At 41.1% G+C, this 26,281-nt stretch overlaps 1 protein-coding gene across 1 annotated transcript in view; it reads left to right on the forward strand.

The window, feature by feature from the left end:
* CAT (catalase) overlaps positions 1-19,244 on the forward strand; it is a 35,967-nt gene extending 16,723 nt beyond the window's left edge. The window contains exons 6-13 of the mRNA XM_019975085.2: positions 582-707; positions 4,893-5,084; positions 5,545-5,697; positions 9,200-9,338; positions 11,894-12,024; positions 16,003-16,110; positions 17,850-17,933; positions 18,533-19,244. Coding sequence (XP_019830644.2) covers positions 582-707; positions 4,893-5,084; positions 5,545-5,697; positions 9,200-9,338; positions 11,894-12,024; positions 16,003-16,110; positions 17,850-17,933; positions 18,533-18,598 — 999 coding nt within the window. The 3' untranslated portion in view covers positions 18,599-19,244. The remainder of the gene's footprint in view (positions 1-581; positions 708-4,892; positions 5,085-5,544; positions 5,698-9,199; positions 9,339-11,893; positions 12,025-16,002; positions 16,111-17,849; positions 17,934-18,532) is intronic.
* The last annotated feature ends 7,037 nt before the right edge of the window (positions 19,245-26,281 follow it).

Consider the following 26,281-nt stretch of genomic DNA (forward strand, 5'->3'; position numbering starts at 1 on the left):
GCCTCTTTTTTCCACAATGTCACCTGATAAGGAACTGTTAATTATGCCTCATATAGTTTTCTCCAGTTTTGGATATTTTATTGGAGTTGATTTTTGACTTTCTTTTGGAGAGCCTTCCTCAGATTTCTTGGTCCTTGAAGACTTTTATAATGACGATTTTATTCATCTTTCCCCATTCATGGACTTTACTTGATACTGAACCATTATCAATTGATATTGAACAGTATTAAGGATTAAAGTTTCTTGTAGGAAGTCAAGCTCTTTGTATTAGGGAAATGAAGGGAAAGTAGTACCAATCAAATTTTCTATTAAATTAGAATGTGAACAAGTTAGGCTAGTTTTCAGATTTGTTTTAGCTTTTCTTTATAGAATTTTGAGTCCGGACATTAGTGATTTATGTTTAATCTTTCTGCTTTGAAATTCTTCCGTTTGATATTTTTTTCAAATGGCAACCCTTCCTGTGAGCACTTGGCTAGTATGTTCCATGTCATTAAGAGATTTTTCTGGCAACTTAGGACTGTTTTAAAAATATGTTTTGATTTAAACTGAAGAATTTGACCCTTGATTTTTCTGTTCCTTAGGTTTCCTTCCTGTTCAGTGATCGAGGGATTCCAGATGGACACAGGCACATGAATGGATATGGATCGCATACTTTCAAGCTGGTTAATGCAAATGGAGAGGCAGTTTATTGCAAATTCCATTATAAGGTATAGGTCACCTTTGGCAGAGTGGGTGGAAGGCTCCTACTACCCACGTCTCCTTACTTCTCCTGAGGATTGGGCAAGGATCAAGGCCTGGCCTTTTCCACCTTTCCCTTACCTCCACCCCCAAGAATGACAAGTATCTATCTGGTTGATTAGGACCCTGATTATCTTATTGGCCACTGCCTGAGGCCCAGTTAGAACAAAGTAGTCTCTCTTTGGTCTCTTCATGTGGCTGATAGCACACAGCTGCTATCAGTAGTCAAGCTTTTTCTTTCTGGACCCTGGGAACTCTGCCATAAATATTCGGGCAAGTGCTCATTTTGTGCTGGCTCTCGGCATTTCTGGTGCTGGCAGGTGCAAATTGATACATATTTTTTTCCCCTGGAGAAGGAAGATCTAAGGTTTTAGATCAAAGATAAAGAGATTATAGAGGCCTCCCAGCTTGGTAAAAGGAAATTCCTACCTGGTTTAGCCTAGAGTTCTTTGTTGGAGTTTAGAGTCAGGTGTTAGCAAACAGTCACACGTTTGCTTTGCCTTCCGTTTGCCTTCCGTCACACGTTTGCTTTGCCTACAGATACTTTTGGGGTCCAGGAGGGCTTTAAGACAGAATTGGGACATTCTTGTTTGTAATAGCAATCTCATTCTCATTTTCAACATCTGATGCTATCTTTCCAAAAATATTTCTCCTCGCTTTTAAATTCATCCATCTATTTTTTTAAGGATTTATTATGATCACCACACATTAAAAAATCAGTTATAAATTTCAGGAAACAAAAATTGTTTCTTTCTTTCATAATTGAGATTTTTATTGGTTGTTTTGAGGATCAGTATACAGACATTTCAAGTTGTACACAATTGTAACATATGTACCAAAAATCTAAAAAAATCATGTAGTTGTGATTCTTTTCTAAACATTTCAGTGATTTTCTAGCTTAAAATTTGGAGGCAAATTTTCCTTGATGGTATATCAAGTATCAATATCTTCAAATGTTAATATGCTGTTATATCAAAAGTCCCACTAATTCACAATTTAATATCATATATACTACATACTTGAATTTTCAGTCATTCATAGCATGTTAACAAAGTTACTAGGAAGACTGGACTTCCACAACCAAAGATGTTACGGGGTGCATAAGGTTCTGACAAGGAGAGCCAACATCAAGCAGTGGTTTGCTTTATTTAGGGAACAGTTGTACCAAAAACAACATAGGAGAAGTGACTTAAAGTGTTCAAGACATTAAGTGTGCCACTAATTCCAAAGTGCTATGTAATATGCTTTGTTTTATAGGGTAGAAAAGCTATCCTCATTTATGGAGTTGTTAAGCTGACACCCAAGACAATCAAAGCCTCCCATATTCAGTACCCCACTACTTTATGGTTGTACCAAAAAATAACCAACCAGCAAATGATCTTATTTAAAAAAAAAAAAAAAAAAGCATTTACACTTAAAAAATTGGATAAGGTGGGATACTTTCCTTCTTTTTTTTTTTTTTTTAATATTTATTTACTTCTTTGGCTGTGCTGGGTCTTTGTGGTGGCAGATGGACTTAGTTGCCCCATGGCATGTGGGATCTTAGTTCCCTGATCAAGGGTTGAACCCACGTCCCCTGCATTGCGAGGTGAATTTTTAATTACTGGGCCACCAGGGAAGTCCCAAGATTCCCTCCTTCTTAAAACTGTTTCTAAAGCTACTAAGAAACTTGGATTTACCAAATAGTTGATTAAAAAAACATCCCTCTGGATTGTACAAGAAGGGAGACAGGGACCACTGATAGCACTGGGTGTGTGATACTGATCAGACTTGGCTTCTCTCTCTCCTGCTTCATCAGAGGCCGGGCTCCCTCGTTTCTTAGTGTCTCTGTTTTCTGCAGGTGATCATCTTTAATCCCTTGGTTAGCGACTTTGTCCTGTTTTCCTTTTGCTCCTCCCCGTTAGCCTTTTGTTGGCACGTTTTTGTCTGAAGATTTATCCTTTTCTGCTGCCTTTTGGGGCTTTATTTCCACTTTTGTGGAGCAGGTTTAGCTGACAGCCTTGCAGCTCTCTTTTTGGGCTCCTCATTCTCCCCACCTCCCCCAGCTTCTGAGCTGACCTTCCTCATGGCAGCAGTGGGAGCTGGGGAGGTATGCTGGGTCACCTGGCCGCTGCTGCTCCTCCAGCCTAAAATTTCTTTTTTTTTTTCATTTCCTTTCATACAATCAGATCAGTTACTTTTGGGGAACATTTTGAGAATCTTTTAATTGAGGTGTTCTCATGGGTTCTTTTAGTATGACTTTGGCATTGGTTAGAATAAGTAACATTGCCAGAGAACTCTAGAGGGTTATTTAAAAAACCTCTGGTTGCTTAAGAACTTGTTTCCAAATACTGCTGCTAAAATAAGCAGAGACAGAAGTGGACTCATGACGTATACAGGCTCCCACTTAATGGTATCCCAAGGACCTATTTTCTTCTGTCCTATTTGAAGCATTATCTGAACAACTTAGGTGGGTGTATCAAACAGGAAAACTGTTACCCCTGTTTATATCTATGACTTGGATCTATAACCTTTGGCAAGGAACAGTTACAGGAAACAGTTGACCCACTGGCTTGTAATTGCCAAAAGAAGAAGTGTAGTGTCACTTAGAGCAAGACTAAGTGATTGTATCTGGGACAACTAGTGTGGTCGTGGCTTTGTAGTTAGAACAATCTGAACTCCCATCTTCCCTCTTCTAGATAATTGTCTCTTGGCACATTATTAAAGGTTCTCTGAACTCCAGTTTAGTCATGGTGAAATAGTGCCAGCTGTTAGTGGCCCTGGAAAGATTGGGATGCTTACGGGTCTGTTCAGCCAAGGGCTCTGAGGTAGCGTGGGATCTAATAGACTCATCAGTCTGGATTATTCTAACCTAAGGTCATACCTTTCTAAACCCAGGGGCTTCAGTTAAAATCAGAAAGGTATTGCAATAATATTGTACAATTTAGTGTATTTGCTGGGTGATCTGCAGATGGTGACTTCCATATTCTAATTCTGAAGATCTAACAGGCTGAAAAAAATCTTGCCACTGGCTAGAGAGAGCTGGGATTTCTGTGCTAGACATCGGCCAGCCTTCTAGAGGTGACTTTTGTGAAGGAAATATTTATGTGGTGCCTGACTTATTTGGGCTCTTTCAAAATAAGATAGTGGTGGGAACTCTATTGAAGAGCAGGATGGGATGATAATAGGAGCTTTGGTGAAAGTGACTTAACGTCTTTGGGTTTTAATGGCTTGTTTGAAAGTCAGAATATTAATACTATTGGGTTGACCAAAAAGTTCAGTTGGGTTCATCTTATGGAAAAACTTGAATGAACTTTATGGCCAACCCAGTACTTTTGGTTGCTCATAGTTGGTGAACTGCTTGAGTAGCTATACCGAATTTCTTTTCAGCTCTATAAACCGTGAGTCTATGATTTCTTTAAAAAAAAGTTAAAAAAGGAAGAGAGTTGGGGTGGAGGAATACTAGCTGAGCACAATCTCAGTAGTTGATTTGAGATATTATAAGACAGGGAATTTAAAAAATTATTTCATGCTAAAAAAGGAGGAAAGTCCTTTAATTTTATTAACTATTTGCTTACTTTAAAAATATATTTTGATTTTTTTTTCTGATTGGAAATAGCATGAGTATAAACATTCAAATAGTAGCCACTCTGGAAAACACTTTTGAAATTCCTCAAGAAATTAACCATAGAATTACCATATGACTCAGCAAGTCCATTTTACAATATGTGCTCAGAAAAATCCACTGACTTGAACACTTGAAAACGGTTAAAATGATAAATTATATGTTATGTATACTTTATAGCAAAAATTGTTTTGGCTTTTCTGAAGACACTAATGTAGCATTTTCTAGATGAGCGAAAAATTGAAAGTGAACTCTATGTCAACAGTTTAAAAAATTCAAATAATGTGGAATCCATAAAGAGAAAGAAAGACTAATTTTAAATATAAAATGTGTAGACAGATTCCCTGGAGATTGAAAAGAATCAGGATAAGCAAACAGAATTTCTTACTGATAAATTCATACTTGTGTCAGATTTGAAGAGGGGAGTTACTGTTACAGGAAAATCCAGTCTTTGGATAGTGTCACTCACAATCCCTCAATGAATTACTGATTGAAGTTTGATAACTTTGCCAGTAAGTTTCAGGTTGAGCTTCTTTGTTTTCTCCTGTAGACTGATCAGGGCATCAAAAACCTTTCTGTTGAAGATGCAGCAAGACTTGCCCACGAAGATCCTGACTACGGCCTCCGCGATCTTTTCAATGCCATTGCCACAGGCAACTACCCCTCCTGGACTTTATACATCCAGGTCATGACATTTAGTGAGGCAGAAATTTTTCCATTTAATCCATTTGATCTTACCAAGGTGAGTCAGTTAACAACTAAGTTGTTTTCTTTTTAAAGTGTCTTCACACCTAATTAAAAAAAAATTGTAGTCAAGCATTTATAAGTCGTGTACAAAACAGTTGGAGCCACCTAAGAGTTTCCTAGCCTGTGAATGAGGGCTCACCAGCATCTCCCTTCCAGTTCCTGTTTGATAACTTTACTGAGTTCGTCTGGGTGGCCTGATATATTGTTGTTAGCAGGGAACAAATTTTGATGAGATGATGTACTTTTGCCCAGGGAAAATGTCAATATTTACTCCTGTTTGCTGTTGCAAAAGATTCAACCCATGCCCTCACCTTAAGTTCTTACCATTTTATTAGATTCAAAAATGTTATTTTCACTTACTATCATTGGCTTCAGTGTATTTGAAAGCTGATATTTTTATGAGTAATTTCCTTCTGTTGGTTGTCTGGTAATTGTGAATATGACATTATTTTTAGGTTTGGCCTCACGGCGACTATCCTCTTATTCCAGTTGGTAAATTGGTCTTAAACCGGAACCCAGTTAATTACTTTGCTGAGGTTGAACAGTTGGCTTTTGACCCAAGCAACATGCCGCCCGGCATCGAGCCCAGCCCTGACAAAATGCTCCAGGTAAACCCAGTTGATCGAGAGGTTCTGAGGCAGGAGTGTGTGTACATGCCTGTGTGCCCTTGCACGTGTGCGTGCGCACACACACACACACACACACACACAGAGTGTAATTTGGCTTGATCTTTATATGAAGAATTAACTAGGACATCACTTAAACCTTGGTTTGGGTCTTTAGTCCTGTGGGACTGAATGAAACATCCTTAAATGAGCGTTACAGGATAAAGCAAATTTCATAGTGAGTCCCTCAATATGGTAACTTTGATATTTAGGCTCTTAATTTAAAAGAAGTTATAGGAGAAATACCTTAGGTATTTGTGGGATATTCTTTTTCAGTCTCTAATCAAGGATGGGGAATACCATTAATTGATTATAACATTTGATCAGCATAACTGTATTCATTTTCTCTTTCATGTAAAGAGAAAATGATGGCACGTGTAAAAAGAGACCCAGAGGTGATTTTTACAAGCTCAGTTTATGTTTCCATTGATTAAAGGCAGTGGGTTTTACTGTTTGTTTTGGTAATGTTGCTGCTGCTGCTGCTAAGTCACTTCAGTCGTGTCCGACTCTTAGCGACCCCATGAACTGCAGCCTACCAGGCTCCTCTGTCCATGGGATTTTCCAGGCGAGAGTACTGGAATGGGTTGCCATTGCCTTCTCTGGTAATGTTCCTAGGCATTCAGTATTTTTTCACCTCTTTCTAGTATGTTTTTTCAAGAGTACAAAGAGTGAAAAATTCTTATCTGGATCAAAAATTAATGGGGAAATAACTGGCTTAATAATTATTGAGTAAATCAATCTTTTGTGTTCTTAGACTATGATCATGGTACAAAGGTTAAAGTTTTTACCCTAGATCAGACCACAGTGACTGACAGCTATTTCTTATGTAAGCGTCCAATTCCAGTTCAGGTATCGCCGTCCATGGAGGTGAACTAAGTTTCCTTTGTTTTTTTAAAATAACGATATTTTTGCTCTGACATTGGGAACATTTGAACCTTTTATAGAAAATAAATGTCTATTAATTTTTAATTTAATTTGACTTCTGTGGGTTGAATACCTGTCTACTGATAGACTGCCGTGGCTGCTATAGCAGGAGGCCATACAGCAGGGAAGAACCATTGTACTTGGTTAGCCTTTTGATGAGCATTGAGGAATTGTCCAGGGTTTTTTGAGTAGGTAAGTAGTAGAATCTGCATGGGGTCTTAGGAAGAGTCTTTTGGCAGGAATATTTAGGGTGACGTTGTTGGAAGAATGGCTTGGAAAAGGAGAGCCAGTGAGGAGGGCTTGGAAATTACTCTGATGGGAACTAACGCATGACCAGGTGGTAGTAGTTGTACGCTAATGGACAGTGTTTTCAACAATAATGTGGAAAGGCAACACGTTATTAAATTTTAAAACTTGGGGATACAAAGTGTAAACTGGACCATGGTGAAAAGCACTCAGTAGTGTAACGTGAGTCCCAGAGACTGTCCCCTGAGTGCCTGGTGATGCAGGGGCAGCCCTTCTTCCCTCCCGAGATTCACAGTTTATCAGGAGTGGAGAAGTCGACTGCTGGAGTGGGAGAGCTGTGCCCCGGCCCAGCAGGGAGGTCGGGCACAGGGCCCTGGGTAAGGAGCTTGGGCACAGGGCCCTGGGTAAGGCCTTCATTCAGGTGGGGTCAGGGTGCGACCTTGCTGTCTGCACTTCTGGGCCTTAACTTGGAAGGTCTCTACCTGCAGGTGGGGTGGGGACGCCTTATAAATACAAGGTGACCCCAAACCAGAACAATATGATGAGGCTCCATCCAGGGGCTGCTGGTGGCCAGCTGTACCTTCCGTCCTATTGGTATGGTTAGAGCACAGCTTAGTCCATTTTGGGCAGAAGGAGGCGACCAGCTCCAAACTGTAGGTGCTTTTGTTCATGGTTGCATGGCCAGTCATCTGAATATTACTCTATTTTTAATATTTTTAAAGATTTTCTTGATGTGGACCATTTTTAAAGTCTTTATTGAATTTGTTACAGTGTTGCTTCTGCATTATGTTTTGTTTTTTTTGGTCGAGAGGCATATCAGATCTTATTAGCTCCCTGCCCAGGGTTCAAACCTGCATCCTCTGCATTGGAAGATGAAGTCTTACCCACTAGACTGCTGGGGAAGTCCCTGAATATTACTTTAGACTCATGATTATGGGAGGTAGAGTCACTCAGCCAAGAGCAGATTATGGACAGAAGAGCAAGACTGGACTAAGCATGTTGGCCTGAGTGATTTGAACAAAATAATCACATCAGTTGCCCTATTCAACTTGATTTGTGTTTTGGCTGGCCCGTAGAATTAGTGATATAAGAATATTCTTTCAGGCTTCCCTGGTGGCTCAGATGATAAAGAATCTGCCTGTAATGCGGGAGGACCTAGGTTCGAGGCCTGGGTTGGGAAGATCCCGTGGAGAAGGGAATGGGTACCCACTCGTTTTCTTGCCTAGAGAATTCCATGGACAGAGGAGCCTGGCAGGCTCCAGTCCATGGGGTTGCAAAGAGTCACACATGACTAAAGTGACTTAGCACGCACGCACGCATGAATATTCTTTCAGATTCAAGGCCAATAATAAAGTCAATTAAAGAAAACTGCTTGTGAGTAGAGCTTTGAATAATGAGAATATTTAAATAATTGGATACTAAGATTTATATGGAGTTAATCATCAAGGTTTTTGTTTCAACACTAATTGAAAGAAATTGCACAATCTCCTGCCTTGGTAAATATGTGATTTAGTTTAATCTTGATTCAGGGCCTTGTGTCATCGTAGGGCCATCGTCCTATACCATGGCTTTCTTTGTGTAGTACTTTGTTAATATCTAGAAAGTCTCAGAGCTCAAAGTGTATCTGACATAAACCAGGCTGCAACACAAAAGGTGTTTTTTTTTTTTTTAATAATTTCCCATATAGTTGGTTTTGTAGAAATCTGCTTCTTTTTGTTAAGAGCAAATGGTTGACCCCTCCCCTGGAGTGAGAGAGTGGGGAGGAATGGAATTAGTTCATGACTCCAGTTAGTCGGGTTCTAGCAAGTTTGTTTTGCAATGTAATGTGTCCTTGGAAACAGAAATCATTTTTATTTCTTATTTTTTTTTTTTATATTTTGGCTGCACCACTTACTATGTGGGATCCTAGTTCCCCAATGAGGGGTCACACGTGTCCCCCTTGCATTGGAGTCTTAACCCCTGGGTTGCCAGGGAAGTCCCAGGAATAAGAAGGAATTCAAGCCTGGGCACTAACTTGTTATTTGAGAAAAAAAGGAGTTAAGATCTAGAAGAGATGTGAAGATTTGTGGCTCTTTGGCTGCATGATGTGGAAGATTAAGGCCCATTCAGTTAGGGAGCGCTCATTTGGTGAGAGAGAAGAAACTTTGGTCTTTACTGGGCGGACAGTCAGGGCTCTGTGGTGCTCTGTGTTCAACGCTTGCCAGTGAAGTTCACGGGCTGTTTCTCTCTTGTCTCTTACTGCACATTGTCAATGTCTGTTCCCTTATAACTGCAGGGCCGCCTTTTCGCCTATCCTGACACTCACCGCCACCGCCTGGGACCCAACTATCTCCAGATACCTGTGAACTGTCCCTACCGTGCTCGAGTGGCCAACTACCAGCGTGACGGCCCCATGTGCATGATGGACAATCAGGGTAAGCCTCAGAAGGTGGCTCGCTCTGAGGGTGCCGGGGGGCACTGCTGGGCAGGGGTTGGGGCGCCCCATCAGCCCACGGGTTTTCAGGCTGCCCCAGGGACCTCCTGCTCTGTGGAAGCCCCATATGGCTGCTTGTGCCCACCACGTATTTCTTGCCCAGCAATGAAGGTTTCAGCTGCCTGAGGACTCTTCTTACCTTTATCTATTTTATATGTTTTATTGAGAGTTCCCACCTCAGATTTTACTTTCTGTCCATCTCACAGTGAAAGGCAGGGAGAAAGATCTTTCACCCTGGCTGCTGCAGGATATCATCCAACTTAGGGAGCAGGTTTTTTTTTTTTTAAATTAATTTTATTACTGACATTGATTTTGCTGTATTTCTTGCCAGTCTCTCCTGTGAATATTTGTTACACATTTAAGATTAGCTTATATATATATAATTTTGTGCCTTGCATCTTGTTACGATTATTATCATTAAGCCTCTTCCAAGTATTCAACAAGTTAATATGCTCACTAACTGCGTGTATTGGGTGGTTGCAGTATTTCTGCTCTCTGAGGCTTGACGTGTTGGTGTATAATTGCCCAAAGTAATCGGTACTCCTCTATCTGTCTTCTGTGTTTTTATACTAAAGTTACTGTTTTTCATTAATAGTCCTTGATTCTTTTGTTGTTGAGACTGGCTGTATTAAGTGAAAGTTGTGCAGTTGTGTCCTACTCTTTGCATCCCCGTGGACTGTGCAGTCCGTGGAATTCTCCAGGCCAGAATACTGGAATGGGTAGCTTTTCTCTTCTCCAGGGGAATCTTCCCAACCCAGGGATCGAACCCAGGTCTCCCGCATTGCAGGTGGATTCTTTACCAGCTAAATCACAAGGGAAGCCCGAGAATACTGGAATGGGTTGCCTATCCCTTTTCCAGTGGATCTTCCCGACCCAGGACTCGAACTGGAGTCTCTTGCATTGCAGGCAGATTCTTTACTAACTGAGCTGTCAGGGAAGCCCGGCTGTATTAAAGTGGTTCATTATATATTTTGGGATGTCATTAATAAGTAATTGCTTTGTGTTTACCATTCTTGTTTACTATTATGGTGGCGTATGTGTGAAAAAACTACTTTGACACCCCTCTTGCCTAATTTTAAAAGTAGAAAGTTTGACCTGTTCCCTTGCAGTTCGGTGAAAAAGCTTAATCTTTCCCAGTAGTCAGTGACTTGAGGACAACTCCAACTTTGAGTAAAGGTCAGAGCTTATTTGGAAATAAAATTTTAAAGTTACTCCAACTGGTACATTTCAAAGAACTAATTCTTAGTACAGAAAATCACTGTGATGGCTTGTTATGGAGAACCTTGCTTTTCACATGGACGTGGCTGACCTGGAATGAATTTCTTGGGCTGGTAACTGGACTCCATAGGAGTATGGGGCCCCTGTCTTCCTACAAGCTTTTGGTTCCTTTGTCAGTGTGAGGTACAGTGTGATGTATCCACCCAGGATTGTCTATTCCAGCAGGGACCTGGGTAAAATTCTAAATCCAGACTGGTTTGTTCAAACCACTTGCTATGATTTTTCAAGCCATCCTTTCTGTTTAGGCAGCATGTACTCAGATAACACAAGCTTCTGTATACATCAGCTGAGGCAGAGCATAGTTGGGAAAATGAACATGCCAAAAGGAAAAAAAAAAAGCCTCAAAATTTATTCCAGAAGTCTTAATACATGTTTTGATTGCATTTGTCATTATTTTTCCTAAGTCCAGAGAAATCAGTGGTGACATATTAGAAATATCAAAGTTAAAAAAATATTAAAAAAATGTATCTGTAGAGAGAAGCAAAAGTGAAGCTGTTGGGTTGGTTGGCCAAAACGTTCGTTTGGGTTTTTTTGGCCAGCCCAATAGAATTAAATAAAGTCGTAGTCAATAAAGGAAAGAAACCCCAAGCGTCTTAAACACCTTTAAGAAATAGTGAAGTAGAGTCCCGTGATGGGAATCTAGTATGTGCTGGAATGGAAAAGTCAAAAATGCCGGATTCAGGATCCAGCACTGACCGCTACACCACCCTGCAGCAGTCAGTGAGTGTCTCAGGGCTCAGTCCATGTGTCTGGTGACTGAAAGAGCAGAGCTAGAACTTTGAGCTCCCAGGAATCCCATGATTGCATGTTTGAACTGCACCCAGGCCCAACTGAAACCCTCCAATTTGAAATGTGTCTTTGGGTGTCATCTTCTATGGGGGCCAAACCAAACTTATATAAATATATTTGTCCTGGTAAACATGAGAAGATTGTAGAGATGGGACCATCTGAGTGTTCAAAGGGAACTTGAGATCTCTCCTGTAAGACGCAGAGGGAGACAGACATGCGAGCAGATGACGGTATTCTTTAAGAATCTGGGTGCTGTTTATAGCTAAATATGGGGAGTTAAAAATAATATGTGCATGGCATCTGCACACATGCGCGTGTGTGCACACATGTATCATTGTCCCTTGAATTTATTTTTTATTTCGTTGACTATTTGTAGACTTACTTCATTTTTCATCTCCCCAAGTGAATGTATGTGGTTTTCCTTTAAAGGTGGGGCTCCAAATTACTACCCCAATAGCTTTAGTGCTCCCGAGCATCAGCCTTCTGCCCTGGAACACAGGACCCACTTCTCTGGGGATGTACAGCGCTTCAACAGTGCCAACGATGACAATGTCACTCAGGTAATGGCTCCTTTGTCTTCTGTGAGAGTTGCTTGGTCATTCTTCTCAATGTCTGCATATATTCCCCTTTTAAAGTGTCTGCTGCTGCTGCTGCTAAGTCGCTTCAGTCATGTCCGACTCTGTGCGACCCCATAGATGGCAGCCCACCAGGCTCCTCTGTCCATGGGATTCTCCAGGCAAGAACACTGGAGTGGGTTGCCATTTCCTCCTCCAATGCATGAAAGTGAAAACTCAAAGTGAAGTCACTCAGTCGTGTCTGACTCTTAGCGACCCCATGGACTGCAGCCTACCAGGCTCCTCCATCCATGGGATTTTCCATGGAGTGGGGTGCCATTGCCTTCTCCATTTAAAGTGTCTAATATGTCTCAAATTGAATTCAGGGACGACATCTTTATTCATAACTCAGTTCCCATATTAGATGGAGTTGAAAATAGAGTCTCAGATTATCTCTTTATTTTTCATATGCAAATATCCAGCATTTAGTAAGTACTAAATTATCAGGCATACCCAACACTTAAGCCCTTATATCTGAAAAATCAAGAGGGAGAAAAAAACAAAACAAAATTGGCAATAGAAGCAAACCTACTGGAGATCCAGATAGTGAAATTGTCAGATACAGGTTTTAAAATAACTGCAAATAATATTTTTAGGAAAATAGAAAAGAGATGACAGCATGGAGCATTATTAAGAACTTTAATCTATAAAAAAAGAATTGAGAGAACATGCCTAGCAGTCCAGTAGTTAAGACTGCGTTTCTACTGCAGGGGGGTGTCCCTGGTTGGGGAACTAAGATCCCTCAAGCTGTGCAGTGTGGCCAATAAAATTTAAAAAATTGAATGGACATACTGAGCTGGAAAATGAACAACTTAAGCATTTAGTAAATGAGTTTAAAAAGGTGATTAAACATAAGAGAGGATTACTGAACTGGTAGAGCAGTAGATGTTATCAAGACTCAGTCATGAAGAGAGAGAGAAAAAGAACTCCCCTTCATGATGAGAAACCACTCAGAGCCTGAGAACGCAAGCCACGGTTTGCTTTCCTCTAAATAACAAACAACACACATACAGTACGTATAAAGAACTCCCACACAGCAGTAAGAAAAAGTCAGACAAATGAATATGAAAAAAACGGGCAAAAGACTCGAATAGGCACTTTGTAAAAGAAGTATCCAAATGACTGGAAAACATACGAAAGTTCATGTATTTCACTAGCCATCAGGAATATACAAAATAAAACTGAAAAGAGGCACTTCTACAAATGCACAGGAATGACGAGACTTAAAAAGACTGTGTAGCAAGTGTTTGTAAAATGAGAAACAGCTCTCACATAAGTGTAAATTGGTTCAGGTGTTTTGGAGACCTGGTTGTCAGTATCCACCGAAGCTAAACATGTACGTGCCTTTTGACTAGTAAGTGCACTCTTAAGCATAGATTCCACATAGAAACGTGTACGTGTGAGCAGCAGAAGACAGGTACAACAGTTTCTTCATATCATCCAAGTGTTCATCAACGAAAGCTTGGATAAATAAACCATAGTATATTCCCACTGCTGCTGCTGCTAAGTCGCTTCAGTCGTGTCCAACACTGTGCGACCCCATAGATGGCAGCCCACCAGGCTCCCCCGTCCCTGGGATTCTCCAGGCAAGAACACTGGAGTGGGTTGACATTTCCTTCTCCAAGGCGTGAAAGTGAACAGTGAAAGTGAAGTCGCTCAGTTGTGTCCAACTCTTAGCGACCCCATGGACTGCAGCCTACCAGGCTCTCATGGGGATTTTCCAGGCAAGAGTATTGGAGTGGGTTCCCATCGCCTTCTCCAATATTCCCACAGTGTACAGCATTGAAAACTAATGAAGTATCCCAACAAGCAGTAACACAGATGAATCTTACAAATATGAAATTGAACAATAGAAGGAGAATATAGACCACATGATTCCATTTGTGTACATTTCCAAGAGAAGTAAAGAAAGACATTTATAATAATAGAAGTAAAAACAATTGGGGGGTCAGTTGGAGAAAGGGGACTGGGAGGAGGGGTATGGTAGGGGCATTTCTGAGATGTGAGTGATGTTTCTCTCTTGATCTGGGTGGTTGTGACACGAGTGTCCCCTGAAAAATCACCGTGAACTTCACACTTAACATTTGGTACCCTTACTGCAGACATATTACACTTAAAAAAAGAGTTCTTCTCTCACTTTGTATAGACTATTAAAAATGTCACTTTTTCGTGAATAGGAATTTGGTCCTGCTCTTAAAGGTCTGTGGTTAACGTGTTGGAGTGGGTAGATTAGCTCAGCATCCTCATCTGGTGATAAAATGGAACCGCTGTCCCATTTGTGGAGTCCGTGCCCTCCTGTAGTGAGCAGCCGAGCTGTGTGTGATTGGTGGTTGTTAGCCAGGCATGTGCTGTGCTGCGCTTAGTCGCTCAGTCATGTCCGACTCTGCAACCCCACAGGCTACAGACCACCAGGCTCCTTTGTCCATGGGATTCTCCGGGCAGGAATACTGGAGTGGGTTGCCATTTGCTACTCCAGGGGATCTTCTCGGCCCAGGGATCGAAGCCGGGTCTCCCGTGTTGCAGGCAGATTCTTTACTGTCTGAGCCACTAGAGTTTATGATATGGCCATTCAGACTGGAGTGGGGTGATACTTCATTGTAGTTTTGATTTGTATTTCTCTAATAATTAGCAATGTTCAGCATTTTTTTCATGTCTTTTGGCCATCTGTATATCTTCTTTAAAGAAATGTCTATTTAGATCTTCCCACATGCAGTACTTTGATTGGATTATGTTAATACCTCAAAGTATAAAGATTTTTAAACTTTAATATCAGATTTAAAGTTTGCTCAAATTTTAAAAGTAGTATTATATTCTGATATTTGATAACTTATAAAAACTGTAAAGTTTTGATATTTTATAAATTTGCTACCTTGGGTAATTTGATGTTTTACGACTGAGCAACTTCACTTTCACTTTTCACTTTCATACATTGGAGAAGGAAATGGCAACCCACTCCAGTGTTCTTGCCTGGAGAATCCCAGGGACGGGGGGTGCCTGGTGGGCTGCCGTCTATGGGGTCGCACAGAGTCGGAGTCGGACATGACTGAAGCGACTTAGCAGCAGCAGCAGCAGCAGCAGCAGAACAGTACATAGAATAGGGTCTGGTGCATTATAGGTATGTGAGTAATAAATATTTGCTCAACGAATGAATGAATAAAATGTTGCATAGAGTCAGAGCGATGCCTGAGAAATGGCTGATTTCAGAAATAAGCAGAGGCTGTTAGGACTCATATGTGTATTACTTTGCTCTTACTTTTTAATTTTAACCTTTTGATATTCATTTTAGAAGTAAACTCAGTGCTGTAAGCAAAATACCACTATTAACATCTGTCTTCTCTAAGAAATCTTGGCTTCCGAGTAGCTAAGAGCCTAATTAATGAGCTAGGGTGTGTGCTCTCTGGTTCTGGGTGAACTGAGCAAAGGTTGTCTTGTGCTAAGCTTGCATTTGATGATGGCACATTCTGCACTTGTCAGTAGTAAGGTGTGGTGGCATTTTTAATTGTAGGCTACACTGCCTTTTATTTATAAGAGATTTGTAAGCAGTGACCACAAAAGACATTGTTAAAAAGAAGTTATGAGCTATTATCTTCCTTTTTTTTTTTTTGCTTATGCCCCCAATGGTATGTGGGGGTCTCAGTTCCCTGACCAGGGATTGAACCCATGCTTCCCACATTGGAAGCGTGGCGTCTTAACCACTGGATGGCCAGCGAAGTCCCCGTTATCTTCCTGTTTGACTTAAAACAAAAAGTGAGGAACTCAACACGTGACAGTTTCATCTATAAATTATTCTTAAATTGCAAAGCCTTTTTTCATTCTTACAGCAATGAGAAATCTTGCGTCTTCATTTCAAAAGTGGGGTTTGGGTCAGTTTTGTTCGTGATAAAATAGTTATCTGATTCCCTGCCTTCTGTTTTCAATGAGCAGGTGCGGACTTTCTATTTGAAAGTGCTGAATGAGGAGCAGAGGAAACGCCTGTGTGAGAACATTGCGGGCCATCTGAAAGACGCACAGCTTTTTATCCAGAAGAAAGCGGTGAGTGATACTTTGTAAGCCGAACAGTGACACCTGCTGGCAGGATGGGAGAGTGCAGCTGTGGGAGAAAGACCTTCAAAAGAAGTGTCATTTCTATTTTACTTGAGTTAAGCAAACTTAAAAAAAAAATGAGTATGAATCCCCAATCAACCTCTGATTCTTTTCTTTCTATGGCTTACCTCCAGTAGATACACTATATCCATCAGTCCTTTACTCTTTGTCCAGTGTGTAATAATTTAGTTTAAGGCAAATCGTCTCCTAATGCTATTCAATCTGACTGTAGCCAAGTTCCATGTTAAGAGAGTAATATCCAGTATGAAAATGTGGGTCCTGCCACAATTTTGCTTAGACTTTAGATGATAAGAAATACAGATTACGTCTTTGTGGTTTGAAGTCTGCCTGACTACTCGACATTATGATACCCAATCTGCCTTCAGAAGCAAATAGAAACATGCTGTTTTCTGGGGTAAAAACTGAGCTGCTTCCAAAGCTCAGGCTGACCTTTTGAGCAAAGGTGTCCCAGGGCATTTCTGATGGTCGCTCGTTGTGCTGTTTGCTCACTGTTGGTTTCCTGGCTGCCCCAGGGTCAGCCTCTCATAAATTTAGGAACCGCTGCCCCTCTCTTATCTCTTGGCTGCTGCTTCTCTGTTCATAAGGGCAGCTGTCTGGAGTATGTTCTAAGGTCTGGAGATAAGTACCTTGCAGGCTGCGTGCTTTCTCTGCAGGCAGAGCTCTATAAACTGTGTTTGATGAGTGTGTATATGAAAGATAACCCTTTGATTCCCTGGACACTAGTACTTCTTGCTGTTTACTCAGGCAGAGAGCCTGACTGTTGCTCTGTGAGAGAGGTGGGGTGGGTTTTTTCTCATCTTTCTTAGAAAAATGAGTGAGACTGTTTGTAAGCAGAGAATTGGGCCCAAACTCTTGGCCTTCTCCTCTTACGTACGCTAAAGCTGCCTGGCCTCCGTGGGTTCTTGATGTCCTACCTCTTGCTGTCTGCTGGGGATCGGCCCCTGGTCAGGAATTCCTTCTAGAAGTGTGCAGAGTTGCCCAACATAGGCCAGTGTTTGTACACCTCACTTTATTTTTTAATTGGTGTGTAATTGCTCTACAACGTTGCGTTACTTTCTGCTGTACAACAAAGTGAATCAAGTATGTGTATACATATATCCCCTCCTTCTTGGGCCCTTCAACCCAACCCCCGCCCCCATCCTACCCGTCTAGGTCACCACCGAGCTAAGCTCCCTCTGCTGGACAGCAGCTTCCCACCAGCTATCTATTTTACCCATGGGGTATACGCTAACTGTAAATTCAGGCAGTGTTGGGGCCCGTTTCTTAATACAAATCACTGTAGCTTGCATTCCTCCTAGGTCAGCTCTTTACCAGCTGTAAGTGGAGCTCACCTCCTAATGCATTTTTCTCACAATACTCTGCAAGGTTGATTTAATCGACTCATTTGTTTTTATGGGAGTGGATATTGAACTCTATGAGGGAGATTTGATTGTCGCACCTATTCCATGAGGAGTGGGTATTGAAGCTCAGGCGAATGACTTATCCAGGGTTGCTCAGCCAGTATACACCCAGGACCTGAGTCCTGCTCCCTGTTGTTAAATGCTGTGTCTCTGCCTCCTGTGGACGTGTCCCTCCTCCCCTCTGGAGGAAATCCCGTGGAGCAGACACTAGGGACTGGCACGGTAGGGGCCTAGGGTGATGCTCTCATGGTCTTCATTTGGTTTCAGGTTAAGAACTTCAGCGATGTCCATCCTGAATATGGCTCCCGCATCCAGGCTCTTTTGGACAAATACAATGAGGAGAAACCTAAGGTGAGCCCAGAGCAGCCCAGCTGTGGCAGAGGGTGTATGTCATGGATAGGCACAGTGGGTTTTCTCTTCAGTGATTCTCCTCAGGGACAGCTATTCAGTTTCTTAAGCAGGTGTTCACAATCTCAGTTGAGATTTAAAGATCTCACCTGGAAAGCGCAACCTCTTCATTTAAGCCCTGGGCCATATAAGACTCTGGGATGTGTGGGTGTGTGTGTGTGTGTGGGTGTGTGATGCCCTGGGCCATGTAAGACTCTGGGGGGTGTGTGTGTGTGTGTGTGAGAGAGAGAGAGAGAGAGAGAGAGAGAGAGAGTGAGACGTCCAACTCTTTGCAACCCCACCAGGCTCCTCTGTCCATGGGATTCTCCAGGCAAGGGTACTGGAGTGGGTTGTCATTTCCTCCTCCACAGGGGCTATAGTCCATAGGGTCGCAAAGAGCTGGACACAACTGAAGCGACTTAGCACATACGGTTATAAGACAATCTAAGGTGGACAAATTCTGCATTGTTATTTTCATTTGAGCATAGATGAAAGCAGAAATACGTACTGAGTCTCTGCCCAAGTGAGTTAATTAACCTGCTGCTCTTGCCCTTTTGAAACAGAACGCAGTTCACACCTATGTGCAGCATGGGTCTCACTTGTCTGCAAGGGAGAAAGCTAATCTCTGAGGGTCGGGGGCCTGGCCCTGCACCACGTTGCCGTCCGCCTGTGAAGCAGAGCATGGTGTTCACACCTGTACCCACGGATCGCTGGATGGAAGATTCTCCTGCACTAGACATGCAAATGCAAGTTTGTGTCTGTAAAATGATAATCCAGATTTCTATAGCAAATGATGTAATAATGGCTTTTAATCCTACTTTCCTGTGGGTGAATGAAGGTTAAGGCTTAACAATCATTTAAAAGAAACATGTATTTGCTTTTGACAGCTGATTATTCACTTAAAATGACTAGAATGAAAGTTTCTAGCAGAAATATGATTTTATTTGACCAGAAAAAGTCTTAGTGACATTTATGTTTACATATCATCTCATGGCCTATTTTTTAAAAATATCACTGTAATTATATAAGAAGAAAAGATAAAGATAATTTACTGAGAAATTTAAATTTTTCTCAGTTCCCATGAGGAAGAACACATTGCTGTCTTTTGAAAATAACTTCAGCACCATCATGGCTTGATGTTTATTCCTGCTTTGAATTAATCAGGTTTTTTAAAACTTGCAATTACATTTATCCTAATACAGCACTGATTTGCAGTAGACTGATTTGTAATTGCTTTCCTTTTTCCAATAAAATAATCTGTAAATAAAAATAGAAGACTGGTGTTTGATTTCTTTAGTCTCCATATGTAACTTGAAATGTCTCAAGATTCTTAATCTGAATATCATGTTATTAGATTGTTGTTGTTTAATTGCTTAGCCATGTCCAACTCTTTTGCGACCCCATGGACTGTAGCCAGTCAGGTTCCTCTGTCCATGGGATTTCCCAGGCAAGAATACTGGAATGGGTTGCCATTTCCTTCTCCAGGGGATCTTCCTGACCCAGGAATTGAATCTGTGTCTCCTGCATTGGCAGGCAGATTCTTTACTGCTGAGCCACTAGGAAAGCCCCCTGTTATCAGATACTTACCCTTAAAATTGAAAATACTGGTTTCACAAGGATAGTATATTATTTGTTTAAACCAATAGCCTTTATACACAACTTCTGAGATACAGGGGACCAGAACTTTATTCTATTGGGAAAACAGCAAATTTCCCAGTTTTGAAAGTTACTTAGATCTCTTGTTCATTAGCTTGCTTCTTTTTATCTGATTATGAGTTTTAACTTCTTTGAATTTTATTTTTCCCTTTTTTTCTTTCCAGTTTTATCGATATGTAATTGGCACACAGCACTGTATAAATTTTATGTGTACAGTATAATGATTCAACTCACATAAATCCTGAAATGGTTATCACAATAAGTTTAATTGGGCAGTCCAGTGGTTAGCACTTGGTGCTCTAGTCACGGGCCCAGGTTTGATCCTTGGTTGGGAAACTAAGATTCCATACACTGTGTGGTGAGGTCAAAATAATAATATTACATTAGTGCAAATGTAACTGGTTTTTGCATTGTTGAAATTTGCTGTTTGATTTTGGGATACATTCTAAATGTGATTATGTTATACAACTTTTTAATGTGCATTTCTCATTTATGTTTTTTGATAATGATTTATTACTTGCTGTTTATTTTATATTTACATTCACTTCAGTTCAGTCTCTCATTCGTGTCTGACTCTTTGCAACCCCATGAATCACAGCACGCCAGGCCTCCCTGTCCATCACAAACTCCTGGAGTTCACTCAGACTCATGTCCATCGAGTCAGTGATGCCATCTAGCCATCTCATCCTCTGGCATCCCCTTCTCCTCCTGACCCCAATCCCTCCCAGCATCAGAGTCTTTTCCAATGAGTCAACTCTTCGCATGAGGTGGCCAAAGTACTGGAGTTTCAGCTTTAGCATCATTCCTTCCAAAGAACACCCAGGCCCGATCTCTTTTAGAATGGACTGGTTGGATCTCCTTGCAGTCCAAGGGACTCTCAAGAGTCTTCTCCAAGACCACAGTTCAAAAGCATCAATTCTTCGGTGCTCAGCTTTCTTCACAGTCCAACTCTCACATCCATACATGACCACAGGAAAAACCATAGCCTTGACTAGACAGACCTTTGTTGGCAAAGTAATGTCTCTGCTTTTCAATATGCTATCTAGGTTAGTCATAACTTTTCTTCCAAGGAGTAAGCATCTTTTAATTTCATGGCTGCAGTCACTATCTGCAGTGATTTTGGAGCCCCCCAAAAATAAAGTCTGACACTGTTTCCACTGTTTCCCCATCTATTTCCCATGAAGTGATGGGACCAGATGCCATGATCTTCGTCTTCTGAATGTTGAGCTTTAAGCCAACTTTTTCACTCTCCACTTTTACTTTCATCAAGAGGCTTTTTAGTTCCTCGTCACTTTCTGCTATAAGGTTGGTGTCATCTGCATGCTGCTGCTAAGTCACTTCAGTGTCCGACTCTGTGTGACCCCATAGATGGCAGCCCACCAGGCTCCCCCATCCCTGGGATTCTCCAGGCAAGAACACTGGAGTGGGTTGCCATTTCCTTCTCCAATGCATGAAAGTGAAAAGTGAAAGTGAAGTCGCTCAGTCGTGTCCGACCCTCAGCGACCCCATGGACTGCAGCCTACCAGGCTCCTCTGTCCATGGGATTTTCCAGGCAGGAGTACTAGAGTGGGGTGCCGTTGCCTTCTCCGGTTATCTGCATATCTGAGGTTATTGATATTTCTCCCGGCAATCTTGATTCCAGCTTGTGCTTCTTCCAGCCCAGCGTTTCTCATGATGTACTCTGCATATAAGTTAAATAAGCAGGGTGACAATATACAGCCTTGATGTTCTCCTTTTCCTTATATTTACATTAGACTATGGAAATAATGTTAGGCAAAAAGCAAATTTGAGCTATTTTCTTATTTGAATTCAAAATGGGTTGTAAAGCAGCAGAGACAGCTTGTAAGATGAGTAATGCGCTTGACCCAGGAACTGCTAGCGAAGTACAGTGCAGTAGTGGTTTTGCAAAGTTTTGCAAAGGAGATGAGAGCTTTGAAGATGATCGTAGCGGCCAGCCATCAGAAGTTGACAGCGACCAATTGGAAGGATCATCGAAGCTGATCCTCTTGAGAAGTTGCTGAAGAACTCAACGTCAGCCATGCTGTGGTTGTTCAGCATTGAAGCAAATTAGAAAGGTAAAAAAGCCTAATTAATAAGAGGGTGCCTCATGAAGTGACTGAAAAAAAAAATCGTCATTTTGAAGTGTCATCTTCTGTTATTCTTCGCAACAACAGACCATTCCTGGATCGGACTGTGATGTGGCAAAAAGTGGAATTTATATGACAGCCAGTGACAAACAACCAGCTCAGTGGTTGGACCAGGAAGCAGCTTTAAATCACTTCCCAAAGCCAAGTGAAAAGTGAAAGTTAAGTCCCTCAGTCGTGTCTGACTCTTTGCGACCCCGTGGACTGTAGCCCACCAGGCTCCTCCCTCCATGGGATTCTCCAGGCAAGAATACTGGAGTGGGTTGCCATTTCCTTCTCCAGGGGATCTTCCCGACCCAGGGATTGAACCCAGGTCTCCCGCATTGCAGGCAGACGCTTTAACCTCTGAGCCACCGGGGAAGCCACATCCCAAAGCCAAACTTGTACCAAAAAAAAAGGTCACTGGTGGTCTGCTGCTGGACTGATCCACTACAGCTTTCTGAATCCCAGCAAAACCATTACATCTGAGTATGCTCAGCAAATTGATGAGATGCAGTGAAATCTCCATTTTGCAGGGACAACTTTTTGCAGGGAAAATGCTTCCGTAGCCAGCAGGATGCAGAAAATGTTTTCCAAGAGTTTGTTGAATCCTGTAGCATGGATTTTTACATTACAGGAAGAAGCAAACATTTCTTATTGGCAAAAATGTGTTGATTGTAGTGGTTCCTATTTTGATTAATAAAGATGTGTTTGAGGCTGATTATAATGATTTAAAAATCACAGTACGAAACCACAGTTACGTTTGCACCAACCTAATAATTTTCGTTAACATTCGTCATCTCATATAGATACAACACTAAAGAAATAGAAAAAAAAATTTTTTTCTCATGAGGAGAGCTCTTAGGATTTACTCTCAACAGCTTTCATATATAACATACAGCAGTGTTAATGATATTTATTGTTATTGTTCCCTTTATTCTGCTCCCTTTTATTGAAAAAATGTCTTTTAAGAACTGCCTTTACTTGCTATCTTCACTCTCTCTGTCCTTTCTTTGAACCTACAAGCAGACTGCCCTTGTTAAGGTCACCAGTGACTTCCATGCCACTAAAATCCAGTGGTCCCATCAAGGAGTCCCACTTCTGGGTATATCCCCAAAAGGGGTGGAAGCAGGGACTTGAAGAGATGTGTGCCGTGTGAAGCATTATTCATCAGAGTCAAAAGGTGAAACAACTTCAGGGTTCATTAATAGGTGAATGGATAAACAAGATGTATATCCAGATAATGGAATATTATTCAGCCTTAGGAAGGAAGGAAATTCTGACACATGCTGCAACATGACTGAATCTTGAAGACATGCTAAGTGAAGTAAGTCTGATACAGATGGGCAAGTATGGTATGATTCCACTTATATGAGGTACCTAGAACAGTGAAATACACAAAGACAAAGTAGAATGGTGGTTGCCAAGGGCTGGGGGAGGGGGAGTGGGGAATTCTTATTTAATAGGTATAGAGTTTCATTTGGAAGATGAGAAAGTTCTGGAGGTGGATGGTGGTGATGGTAACATAACAGCGTGAATATATTTGCCACTGAACTGTATACTTAAAAGCAGTTAAAAAATGGTCAATTTTATGTATGTTTTTGCCACACACACACGTACACACACAAGCCCAAAGCTCAAAGTCCATTCTCGTCCTTACCTTAACGTGGCCTTTCGGCAGTGTTTGACACAGTTGATCATTGACACTTTCTTTCAAAAAAGAAACCAGCTGTTTTTTGATGATAGACTTCACATACCATAAAATCCATCCATTTGAAGTGTATGGTTCAATGGTTTTTAGCATATGCACGGAGTTGTACAGTCAACACCACAATTTCAGAACATCTCTGTCACCCCCTAAAAATCTCTGTACTCATTAGCAGTCATGCACCAGCCCCCCTGCCCCCGCCCAATTTAATCCTGCCCAGTAACCCTTGGCCATTAGGGATCTGTCTATAGATTTGCCTACATTGCACATTTTATCTAAATGGAATCATAACAACATGTGATCTTCATTGACTGGCTTCTTTGACTTAGTATAATGTTATCAAGATTCTTACATGTTTTATCAGGTATCTGTACTTCATTGCCTTCTGTTGCTAAATAATATCCCGTTGTATGGATAAGCTGTTTTTTAGTGATCCATTCATCAGTTGACAGACATTTGGGTGGTTTACACTTTTTTGGCTACTATGAATAATGCTGCTATGAACATTTGTGTGTGTGTTTTTGTGTGGACATGTCTTTTCGTTTCTCACATTCTTACCTTCTTAAAAGACATTTTCACTTACCTTCTAGCACACCACTCTCTAAAAATCTACTGGTATTTTATTTTTTTATTTTTTCTAATACAATGTTCTTTATTTTTTTTTCTTTTATTTATTTATTTTTTTATGTTTTAGTTTTTCTTTCTTTTTTTTTTAAATTTTATTTTTAAACTTTACAAAATTGTATTGGTTCTGTTATTTACTGTTCTAAAAGGAGGGTCGGTCTGGACTTAGGGAAACATTGAAGAATCATCTTGTTGCTTTCAAATTCAATGTCAGAATTTTAGTTTAAAGCACATTAATTTTTTCCCTTCCCCAGGTAAAAGGGCATGACTCTAATTTGTAATCCCTGCTACAGAAATAAGTTTTCAAAATTTCTTAGCACTTGCTTTTCTGAAAGAAAAACAGTGGGCAAGCTTCTTGGCCATTTCTTTGCCTCTTATTTCATGATAAAGGCAAAGGGCCAGATTCTATTTTAAATGATCCTACAGGGCACACTGAAGGCTTTAAAATTCTCATCAGAGCTTTTAAAGATGTGAAAGGTTAATAGATGTGAACTCAAAAAGTTCTGTATACTTTTGAGTTTTTGAGAATTTTAATCACTCACATGTTGAAAGCTCTACTGTGGTCTTTTTCTTTCTTTCTTTTTTTTTTTTTTTTACAAAAGAAATACTTATTCTATCATTTGGCTGTTTGATAAGTGATTTTTGCATTGTCATTTTAATTTTTGTTGTTTTGCTTTTTTATTGTTTGTTTAAATGTGGTATTTTAAATAATCCTTGTGTTTTCTGATCTGGAATGAATTATATTATGAAAATCTATGTTTAAGTAAAACTCACATTTTAAGGAGTATAGTGGATTGCATGATGGTCTAAAATAATATATCCATATCCTAACCTCTGGAACCTGGGAAGGTGACTTTATTTGGAGAAAAAGTTTTTGCAAATATCTCCAGATGAGATCTGGCTTCCCAGGTGGCACAGCGTAAAGAATCTGCCTACAATGCAGGAGACGTAAGAGACTCCTCTTATGTGGGTTCGATTCCTGGGTCAGGAAGATCCCTTGGAGAAGGAAATGGCAATGCACTCCAGTATTCTTGCCTGGAGAATCCCATGGACAGAGGAGCCTGGGGGGCTACTGTCCATGGGGTCACAAAGAGTCAGACACGACTGAGCGCGCATGCATGGCATGGCCAGGTGAGGTCATCCTGGACTGGGTCCTAAACTCCAAGGTCAGCTTTTAAGAGACTGAAGGAGAGGAGAATGGGCAATTCCTATGTAGATGGAGGCAGAGATTGAATTTTTACAACCACAAGTGAAGGAACCACTCGAGACTCTAGAAGCTGGAAGGGGCAAGGAAGGGGTCTTCCTTAGAGCTTATGGAGGTTGCGTCGCCCTGCTGATGCCTTAATTTTGGACTCATCCCCCAGAATTGTTATAGAATGAATTTCTGTGGTTTTAAGTCACCGAATTTGGTAACTTCTTTTGGGTAGCCTTGGAAACTCATACAGAGACAGAGCTAGTTTAATGGTTTTACAGAAGGAGAACTTTTTGAGTAGCAGAGGGATTCATTTTTTTGTTCTTTGAATTGCCTGACGCCCACCTCCGGCGGGGGACAGCATCTCTTAGGTGGTGAGTGTACAGTCCACTGCTGCTTGCCCGGCCCCCACCTCAGTCCCTGCCATTCCCCAGAGCTGCTTGGTTCTGCTTTTTCACTGCCAAGCTGACAGCCTGAAAGCTCCCAGCTCCCCTCCTGTTAGATAATTGCCAATTTCCTGGACAGTCTCTTCTTTCAACTGGACTGTGAGATTTGATCCAGTGCATCAACATGGTACTTCCCTCTTCACCTGGCTTGGACAGGGGTCCCAATTTCAAAATGTAAAACCATTCTGGTTATATGAAAAAAAAAAAAAAAAAAAGTGAATTGGTGCAGCCATCATGGAAAATAGTATGGAGGCTTCTCAAAAAAACAAAACAAAAAATAAGAAAACCACCATGTGACCCAGCAATTCCACTGCTACATATATATCTGAAAAAGCAAAAACACTGGCTCGAAAAGACGCATGTGCCTCAGTGTTGAAAGCAGCATTGTTTGCCAACATATGGAAGAAAGCTAAGCATCCATGGAAAGAAGATTGGATAAAGATGTGGTGCATATATATAAAATGGAATATTACTCAGCAACAAAAAGAATGAAATTTTGCCATTAGCAGCAACATGGATGGCCCTGGAGGTCATTATGCTTAGTGAAATAAGTCAGAGAATGA

The sequence above is a fragment of the Bos indicus genome, chromosome 15, assembly GCF_029378745.1.
Source record: "Bos indicus isolate NIAB-ARS_2022 breed Sahiwal x Tharparkar chromosome 15, NIAB-ARS_B.indTharparkar_mat_pri_1.0, whole genome shotgun sequence".
NCBI lineage: Eukaryota > Metazoa > Chordata > Mammalia > Artiodactyla > Bovidae > Bos > Bos indicus.